A 10,585-nucleotide genomic window follows, 5' to 3' on the forward strand; every position below is an offset into this window, starting at 1 on the left:
CTCTAAAATCGATTCTGAAGTCATGGTAGTGTGTCTTTGTCAATCCCCTTGCAAATGAGTTTCATTACTGTCACTTTGTCTAGAAATCAGGTTATTAAGTGCCATCCTCACAGGCAAAACAAATAATCATTATTTTATCATCCAAAATTATACTATTTCTAACGCATATACTTGAACATTTGTGCTGAAATAGCAAATTGCATTTATGCAGCATTATGATTGAGAGTGGGTCTTTGTTCAGATTCATATCTTCTAACAATCTTCTCTTATAAAGGCAATGGTAGACCTGCACAAGAAGCCTAAGGATAGGAAAGGATTGTCCTGTACCCACTGTACAGAACAATCAGTCAAATTATGGCAAGCACCCATGTACAGACAACACTGGCTGTTACCACACACAGTATAATTTGAGGGGTAGCACCTACATGAATGAGTTAAAGAAAAGAGAACTGTAGCTATTTTTATGACTAGAATAACAAAATACTTTTCACTTGTCTGGAATCAGGTGCAATCTCTGTGTTCAGACGTCATCAGTTGTATTGCTAGACTTATTTTGAAGTGTGGGGTTTTCTGCTGGGGGCTCTTGGTTGGAGTCCTTTTGGGTTTGTAAAAATGTAACTTCTTTTTAGTGCTTGAAAGTCTTATCTATGGTTTGATTGTAAAGTAGTGTTTGTGTGAAATGGGTCTGAATGGCTATAAATATATCTTGACAATTTCTGCAATCAACAATACAATATCTTAAAACTTTCTCATGTCTTCGCAGGATTTAAGAGAAGACTATACCCACAATAGAGATGACAATCCACTAGTTGTTCTCGCTATTAATTTAGGTCTCTTCTAAAAGGCATTTTAACCTCATTTGTTACAATTAATTAAGTCTATTTGTTCATAACGATCATCCCAAGACTCCTGATGCCAATGTAGAAAATGTAGTATGACTGTGGAATTCAGGCACCATGTGAAAGTTTAGAATAATAAAACATTCCCTTACACATTCAATTTCTAGGAACAGAAAATTGAGTAGATTATATGCATGTGTTTGGCTACACATTTCTACCATGCATAGCTTTGAACACATCTGAAATGCCTAAACAATTTTGTGTTTGGAAAGGCACAAGAAACAACTAGTTTCATCTGTCATCTGGGTATCACAGAAACTTCCCCTCCACTTCCTTTTACTGATCGCCTCCTCCCATGTGTCACGTGCATAGGACATACAGGTTACATACCATGCTTTACCAATAGAAACTGCCTCAAATCAATAATTGAGTCTCCTTTTGCCTTTTCAGAATACAACAAATCAAGACAGTAGCAGCTAATTTCAACCACACCGCATTCTGCTCCCTCCTGCTGTAGCCTTTTCATTATACCTTCCATATTTCAAAATGAAATAATAATGACACGATGTGAGAGACTTGCATGACCAATTTCCCCCAGCAACAGTGTGCACACCCTCGAAGTATGCCTTCAGTGGGTGAGCCTGGCAAAGAACGTTGGTAAGTACTGTGATTCCCATCCTTTTTCTAGCCTTTAAGCATTGAACAACCTAACCCCACTTTGATATCATTCCTCTGCCTCATTCATCTATAAAATGACATAATTGTCCTGGGTCTGGCGGTGATGGGGTTAATTCTCCCCAGGACCTAGGAGGGACACAAGTATTCCATCCCATGTGAGCCATGCCCAAGGGGGAGCCGGAGCTAGCCGGGAAGGGGAGGGGACAGGAAGTTGGGGGGAGGAGGCGGTGACCCCCGGAGGAGTAGAGCGGTCGGGGGCGTCCCGGGAGCGGTCGGCGCGCGGCGGTATCGAGCGGCGGTATCGTGATCGCGGTTGTATACCCCTCTGTTATTGTTGTTGTTATTGCTCTTTGTTCCGTTCTGTTAAAATTGCCTTTGTCTCAACCCACGAGTTTTGCCTTTTTATTCCCATCTTCCCCTCCCGGCCGCGTGGCCGTGAGGGCTCTATTGTGTGCGAGCGGCTGCACGTGGGCCTTTGTTGCCGTCTGAGGCCAAACCACGACAGTCCTTTTTGGCGCCCAACGTGGGGCACTCGGAGGGTTGAGATTACGGCAGATCCGACCAGGGCATGTTAAAAGGAATTTTGTATCTGTGTTCATTGTATTAGTTGCTGGGCACAATGTTGTTTCGTTTGTTTTCATGGCTGTGTTATGTGAACTCTTACATGCCGTATGTACTGCCCGTGATGATGTTTATCACTTCTGGGAGAGGGATCAGGGTTATAATTTTGCTGTCTTGTGCTATATCAACTTATGATATGATAGCATCTCTGTTCAGATGGTTTTGTTGGGGTGTTTATTCAGCGCTGCTTTCCTGCCCATATCTCGGGGAATTTATTGATAAACACACTGAATCTATGAGGGAAGCAGGGGGGGATATTTTCCCCAGCTCTTTCACCTCCTTTTTTGTGCTGGATATGTCAGTTTTTGAAAATTTTGAATACCCTTGGGACACGCAAACCAGTTTGGTCTTACTGCTAGGTCTCCTGAATGTGTTTCAGATTTTGTTTAAGGTTAAGCAACTATTTAAGGCTACCACCAAGAGATCTGCCCCAAGGCTGGAGGGTCATGGGTGGCATGGCATGTGGGAGAACATGGGCAGGTATCTAGAGACCTTTTCACCTCCAATGGTCTGGGATCTCACCACCGAACAATTACAGGACCCTGATAAAGTGGTAGAATATTTGAAAGGAAAATGCTGTGGCTATTCCAGAGAGGCACAGCTCACTGCATTGTGCTGGGCCTTGGCCAGTATCTACCGAGCACTGCTCAATGTTGTGCAGCATCCTCAGGGGGAGGACATGGAAACCAGGCCGACAGACACTGTGGCTGCTCCAACCCCTGCGACAGACACTGTGGCTGCTCCAGCCCCTGCAACCAATGCTGCGGCTGCTCCAGTCCCTGCAACCAATGCTGTGGCTGCCCCAACCCCTGCGACAGACACTGTGGCTGCTCCGACCCCTGCAACCAGTGCTGTGGCTGCTCCGACCCCTGCAACCAATGCTGTGGCTGCTCCAACCCCTGCAGTAGACACTGTGGCTGCTCCAACCCCTGCAACCAGTGCTGTGGCTGCTCCAGCCCCTGCAGCAGGTGCTGCGGCTGCCCCAACCCCAGTGGCAGTCACTGCAACTGAACCAGAAAATCAGCCTGTGCCCGTGTCAGTCGCCCCTATCCAGAAGAAGAAATGCAACAAGAAATCAGTTCGCTTAGTGAGGGATGACAATGAAGCAGGGTCATCACGAGAACAAGAGGAAGAGGCAGAATCAGAGATAATCACTCGATCCCTGTCCCTGAGTGAGCTGCGGGACATGCGGAAAGATTTCGGCCGACTTCCAGGCGAGCACATTGTCACCTGGCTGCTCCGGTGCTGGGATAACGGAGCCAGTAGCTTGGAATTGGAGGGTAGGGAGGCCAGGCAGCTGGGATCTCTGTCTAGAGAGGCGGGCATTGACAAGGCAATTGGGAAGAAGACACAGGTCCTCAGCCTCTGGAGGCGACTCCTATCAGGTGTGAGGGAAAGGTACCCCTTCAGTGAAGATGTTATATGCCATCCGAGCAAGTGGACCACCATGGAGAGAGGTATCCAGTACCTGAGAGAACTAGCCGTGCGGGAGATGATTTATTGTGACCTGGACAATGCACAGTCACCCACAGATCCTGATGAGGTCCAGTGCACAAGGCCCATGTGGCGGAAGTTTGTACGGAGCGCCCCATCGTCATATGCCAACTCATTGGCAGTGATGGAATGGAGAGGCGAAGAGGGACCAACGGTGGATGAGGTGGCTGCCCGACTTCGGCAATATGAAGAAAGTCTCTCTTCTCCCCTTGTCTCAGCTGTGGAGAAACTGTCCCGGAAGGTCCAGCAACTTGAAGAGAATATATCCTCCCCGCCTGTACGAGCCAGTATCTCAGCTGTTAGAAGCAGACACTTCTCCACTCAAGATAGAGAATACAGGGAGTACACACCACGAAACACCCTGTGGTTCTGCCTGCGTGACCACGGAGAGGACATGAGGAAGTGGGATGGACAACCTACTTCAGTCCTACGGGCACGGGTACAGGAACTGCAAGGAAGAACCACCACAAAAGGGGATCCCTCCAGGAAAAGTGCTGCCCCAGTTTCCAATGTGCAGTTCCCCAGACAGTATAGAAGGCCTGAACCTACTTCTGATCCCCTTGAAGGAACCTCCAAATCATTTCTGCAACAAGCAAGTAACGGATACTATGACCACTATTAGGGGGGCCCTGCCTCCGGCCAGGTGGGGGAAAGGGACAACCGGATTTATTGGACAGTGTGGATTCGATGGCCTGGCACGTCAGAGCCACAGGAGTATAGAGCTTTAGTGGACACGGGTGCACAGTGTACCATAATACCATCAAGCCATACAGGGACAGAACGCATCTGTATTTCTGGAGTGACAGGGGGATCCCAAGAGTTGACTGTACTGGAAGCTGAAGTGAGCCTAACTGGAAATGAGTGGCAAAAGCATCCCATTGTGACTGGCCCAGATGCTCCATGTATCCTTGGTATAGATTATCTCAGGAGAGGATATTTTAAGGATCCAAAAGGGTACCGGTGGGCTTTTGGCATAGCTGCATTGGAGGCGGAAGAAGTTAAACAGCTGTCCACCTTGCCTGGTCTTTCAGAGGACCCTTCTGTTGTAGGGCTGTTGAAGGTTGAAGAACAACAGGTGCCAATTGCTACCACAACAGTTCATCGGCGGCAATATCGAACTAACCGAGACTCTCTGATCCCCATCCATGAGCTGATTCGTCAACTAGAGATTCAAGGAGTGATCAGCAAGACTCACTCACCCTTTAACAGTCCCATATGGCCGGTGCGGAAATCTAATGGAGAGTGGAGGCTAACTGTGGACTATCGTGGCCTCAACGAAGTCACGCCACCGCTGAGTGCTGCCGTGCCGGACATGTTAGAACTTCAATACGAACTGGAGTCCAAGGCAGCCAAGTGGTACGCCACAATTGATATCGCCAATGCATTCTTCTCAATCCCTCTGGCAGCAGAGTGCAGGCCCCAGTTTGCTTTCACTTGGAGAGGTGTCCAGTACACCTGGAATCGATTGCCCCAGGGGTGGAAACACAGCCCCACCATTTGCCACGGACTGATCCAGACTGCACTGGAAAAGGGTGAAGCTCCAGAACATCTGCAGTACATTGACGATATTATCATATGGGGCAACACAGCAGAAGAAGTTTTTGAGAAGGGGCATAAAATAATTCAAATCCTTCTGAAAGCTGGTTTTGCTATAAGACGGGGTAAGGTCAAGGGACCTGCACAGGAGATCCAGTTTTTAGGAGTAAAATGGCAAGATGGACGCCGTCAGATCCCAACGGATGTGATCAATAAGATAGCAGCTATGTCCCCACCAACTAGTAAGAAGGAAGCACAAGCTTTCCTAGGCATTGTGGGTTTTTGGAGGATGCATATCCCAGATTACAGTCTGATTGTGAGCCCTCTGTATCAAGTTACCCGGAAGAAGAACGATTTTAAATGGGGTCCTGAGCAACGACAAGCTTTTGAACAAATTAAACAGGAAATAGTCCATGCAGTAGCCCTGGGGCCAGTCCGGGCAGGACAAGATGTTAAAAATGTGCTCTACACCGCAGCTGGGGAGAACGGCCCTACCTGGAGCCTGTGGCAGAAAGCCCCAGGGGAGACACGCGGTCGACCCCTAGGATTTTGGAGTCGGGGATACAGAGGATCCGAAGCCCGCTATACTCCAACAGAAAAGGAGATACTGGCAGCATATGAAGGGGTTCGATCTGCTTCAGAAGTGGTTGGTACAGAAGCACAGCTCCTCTTGGCACCCCGGCTGCCAGTGCTGGGTTGGATGTTCAAAGAAAGAGTCCCTACCACACATCATGCAACGGATGCTACGTGGAGTAAGTGGATTGCACTGATCACTCAGCGAACTCGAATGGGAAACCCCAGTCGCCCAGGAATTCTAGAGGTGATTATGGACTGGCCAGAAGGCAAGGATTTTGGAATGTCACCAGAGGAGGAGGTGATGCGTGCAGAAGAGGCTCCACCATATAATGAACTACCAGAAGATGAGAGGAGATATGCCCTGTTCACTGATGGGTCCTGCCGGATTGTGGGAAAGCATAGGAAGTGGAAGGCTGCTGTGTGGAGTCCTACAAGACAAGTTGCAGAAGCCACTGAAGGACAAGGTGAATCAAGCCAATTTGCAGAGGTGAAAGCAATTCAGCTGGCTTTGGACATTGCCGAGCGGGAAAAATGGCCGGTACTTTATCTCTACACCGACTCATGGATGGTGGCAAATGCTTTGTGGGGGTGGTTACAGCAGTGGAAGCAGCAGAATTGGCAGCGCAGAGGCAAACCTGTCTGGGCTGCGGAATTGTGGCAAGATATCGCTGCCCGGGTAGAGAATCTGGTTGTGAAAGTACGTCATGTAGATGCCCATGTACCCAAGAGCCGGGCCACTGAGGAACATCAGAATAACCAGCAAGTGGATCGGGCTGCCAAGATTGAAGTGGCTCAGGTGGATCTGGACTGGCAACATAAGGGCGAATTATTCTTAGCTCGATGGGCCCATGACTCTTCAGGCCATCAAGGGAGAGATGCTACATATAGATGGGCTCGGGACCGAGGGGTGGATTTGACCATGGACATTATTGCACAGGTCATCCATGAATGTGAGACATGCGCTGCAATCAAGCAAGCCAAGCGATTAAAGCCCCTTTGGTATGGAGGACGATGGCTGAAATACAAATATGGGGAGGCCTGGCAGATTGATTATATTACGCTTCCACAGACCCGTCAAGGCAAGCGCTATGTGCTCACAATGGTGGAAGCAACCACTGGATGGCTGGAAACATACCCTGTGCCCCATGCCACTGCCCGGAATACCATCCTGGGCCTCGAAAAGCAAGTTCTGTGGCGACATGGCACCCCAGAGAGAATTGAGTCGGACAATGGGACTCATTTCCGAAACAGTCTCATTGACACCTGGGCCAAAGAGCATGGTATTGAGTGGGTTTACCACATTCCCTATCATGCACCAGCCTCTGGGAAGGTAGAACGGTACAATGGACTGTTAAAAACTGCACTGAGAGCAATGGGTGGTGGGACTTTTAAAAATTGGGATACACATTTAGCAAAGGCTACCTGGTTAGTTAACACCAGGGGATCTAGCAACCGAGCTGGCCCTGCCCAGTCTAAACCCCCACGTACTGTGGAGGGAGACAGAGTCCCCGTAGTGCACATGAAGAATATGTTGGGGAAGACAGTCTGGGTCAGTCCTGCCTCAGGCAAAGGCAAACCTGTCCGTGGGGTTGCCTTTGCTCAAGGACCCGGATGCACTTGGTGGGTGATGCGGAAGGATGGGGAAGTGCAGTGTGTACCACACGGGAACCTGATTTTGGGCGAGAATAGCCAATGAATGAAACTGTATGATGTTAATTGCTAAATGACCCTGCCATCTCACTTTGGTGACTGCTATTGGTTGTACTATAGTAGGAATCACCCAACTAATGACTGATGGACTCTGGTGAAAAATCAAGTACAGTGCAGCCTTGAAGAGACCAGAACTGACCTCAGCAGCTGGCGCCCAGCAATTTCAATGAGACCAACGTCTTCAACCCATGGACATGAGCTACACCGGATACATCAGCCACAAGGCCCAGAGAAAAGATACAACATGCAACAGTCCAGCCCCAACATACACCATCTTGCATGCCCTGAGAGACTGTTCTAACAGATGGAGGTTGAAGTCATGGGTTAAATGAACTCAACAGACATTTTAGAGCGATGGCCCATAGACTAAGGACATTATACCTATATGTGTATATATATATATATGTCAGGAGAAACTGACAGTATACAACTGGAAACTGTAGGATCTGGGCATGGCATGAAATGGTATGGAATAAGGGGTGGATGATGTCCTGGGTCTGGCAGTGATGGGGTTAATTCTCCCCAGGACCTAGGAGGGACACAAGTATTCCATCCCACGTGAGCCATGCCCAAGGGGGAGCCGGAGCTAGCCGGGAAGGGGAGGGGACAGGAAGTTGGGGGGAGGAGGCGGTGACCCGCGGGGGAAGAGAGCGGTCGGGGGCGTCCCGGGAGCGGTCGGCGCGCGGCGGTATCGAGCGGCGGTATCGTGATCGCGGTTGTATACCCCTCTGTTATTGTTGTTGTTATTGCTCTTTGTTCTGTTCTGTTAAAATTGCCTTTGTCTCAACCCACGAGTTTTGCCTTTTTATTCCCATTTTTCCCTCCCGGCCGCGTGGCCGTGAGGGCTCTGTTGTGTGCGAGCGGCTGCACGTGGTCCTTTGTTGCCGTCTGAGGCCAAACCACGACAATAATACAGTAGAATGAGAGGTGTGAACCAAAATGGAAGTCCCAATAAAATAAGTGCCCCCAGTTTCCTAGTATTCATAATTTTTATTCTCACAGCACAAGCAGTTCAAGAGTGGAAAGTGAAATCTCAGAAGAATAAGAAAGTCTTTCATTAGGAGCAACAGTGATATTTTATATTAGGAAGCCACCAAGCACAGATGTAATGGACTTGCTCAATATAAGTAACAGGCAGCACAAAAAACCAAGGGAAATTATGAGCCCTGGTGTCCCTTCTCGCCTTTTTAGGTTGTTACAGTCATGGTGTGATAAAACATACTCATGTGGGAATTAAACACATAATCTTGTTATAAGGAATAACATCTGGTTTGCCTTGTTCTCAGGTCCCAGAGGGTTAATTTGTTTGCTTTTGTTCTGAAATGGAAGAAAGACCTGCATTTGAAAAGGCAGCTGGAAAATGATCTTCTGGATAGTTACAAAAGTAGCAGCAATGAGTAATCACTCAAAAGTCTGTATTTCTGAGACCTCAGTGTGCCTGGGTATCTCTATCTGCCAACAAGCATTGACAGGCTGCAAATGCACTCGGCTTGAGACCTTCCTCTAGAGAGTACAAGTCATCGTATAGTTCCTTCATATATATCAATCTTTATTCCCGAGTCCTTGGCATGTTACATCGCATGCTTAGCCCCTTAGTAGTAAGGACATGCTCCAGGGAACAGACTGTTCAGTGCAGGACGTTAAAAAATCCCCAACTATTTCTGGAGATGCAAATTCTGTGTCTATTACTAAAGCAAAGAGATTCAGTGAAAACAGAAATCTGAATTCTGAAGAGATGCCTGCAAGTGCTGCAATGCCAATACTGATACTGTAGAGCAACATATAGGGAGCTGGTGAGGAGCAGAAGCGAGTAGAGCTATCAAAACACTTCCTGTTTTTAAAATAGTGCATTTTGCTATTTTAATATCTAAAGATACATGAAAATAGATATTAAAAAGCCACCTACTGTACATGAAGAATGTCACCTGCTTGTTCTGACAATCATCATTTTAATATGGAGATTAAAAAAATCCCAAACTGAATAAACTGTTCAGAGAAAGTAATATATTTAGCTATGTCTTAATAAGCTTAAGTCATAGAACTACTGCAATATTGACTTAACTATGGATTTTCAAATGGTACAGCAGGTCTGCCAGCCATATGGGCAAATGCTCACCTGCTCATCTGTCCGCTTCCAGGATACTGCAGAATTTAGATTTCTCCTCCCTCTTTTTTACTATGTTGATAGGATACACCTATACTTTTCTACCTGCCTGCAGTGGTGGAGGCAACACAAAAAGAAGACGTGAGTGTGAGTGTGGTTGGGGTTTTTTAAGTTGTTTTCCTTAGAGCCAGTGAAGCAACGATGCAGGAAAAATCTGCAGATTTTGATGATGATATCAACCCTTCAAAATGGAAAAATTTAGCTGCTAATTCTTAGTCAGGCTGGCAATTTTTAGCGTCCCAAATTTAAACTCTTCACACCTTTCAGATACATTAAATAATGCATCTACTCAGAATGTCACACTTCTCAGTGTCAGAACTTAAAAGCTCTTGACAATTCTGAACTCTGAGATATGCACCTTCAAGAATTGTTGCAGTCTTTCATTTTATGCTCTCAACTTAAAAATAACTACTTAAGTGCTGTTTTTCAAAGTCTGTAGCTTGAGATAAAGCTGCAGTAGTGTAAGAATGTGTAAAAAAAAAACATTAAAAAAGCACAAGAAACTTCACAGGTTAAAAAAAAACCCAACCTAAAACAAGAAACCTGTCCAAAAGTAAAAAAAAACTGTTGACCCTTAACAATAATGAGCATTGTCTGTGTCCACTGCAGTATGTGTGGTAGGCAGGAACCTACACATAAGAGCTGCCACTGATAAAGCCTTGGAAGGCACTGCAGCTGCCTAGAGTAAAGATTACGTTTTGCACGTAAGTGATTTATCAACCTTTGGAGGGCAAAGAGGAAAAAATAATCAAAGGTAAGCACAAAAATGATCACATGGAGCCACTGCCCAGCCCAGTATGCAATCAGGCTTGAGAGGACACGAGGAGCTCATAGGCTGGGACAATGCCAGCCATCAACACTGTCCTGATCCTCTTTAGGGACGTGCATGACATAGGGCTGAAAAATGAAATCACGCTCACCATGCCCGGTCTCTCAGTGTGGGTGACTGCGAGGTGAGCAAGCCTTT

The 10,585-nt window shown here is 47.0% G+C and overlaps 1 protein-coding gene across 1 annotated transcript; it reads left to right on the forward strand.

Moving 5' to 3' along the window:
• The first annotated feature begins 2,584 nt into the window (after positions 1 to 2,584).
• LOC106893459 lies at positions 2,585 to 8,003 on the forward strand. Its single transcript, XM_014951455.1, has 3 exons — positions 2,585 to 2,618; positions 3,095 to 4,071; positions 4,255 to 8,003. The coding sequence occupies exons 1-3, from the start codon at positions 2,585 to 2,587 to the stop codon at positions 7,438 to 7,440; spliced, it is 4,197 nt and encodes a 1,398-aa protein (XP_014806941.1). The 3' UTR covers positions 7,441 to 8,003.
• The last annotated feature ends 2,582 nt before the right edge of the window (positions 8,004 to 10,585 follow it).

The sequence above is a fragment of the Calidris pugnax genome, unplaced genomic scaffold (genome assembly GCF_001431845.1).
Source record: "Calidris pugnax isolate Ruff unplaced genomic scaffold, ASM143184v1 scaffold148, whole genome shotgun sequence".
Lineage (NCBI taxonomy): Eukaryota > Metazoa > Chordata > Aves > Charadriiformes > Scolopacidae > Calidris > Calidris pugnax.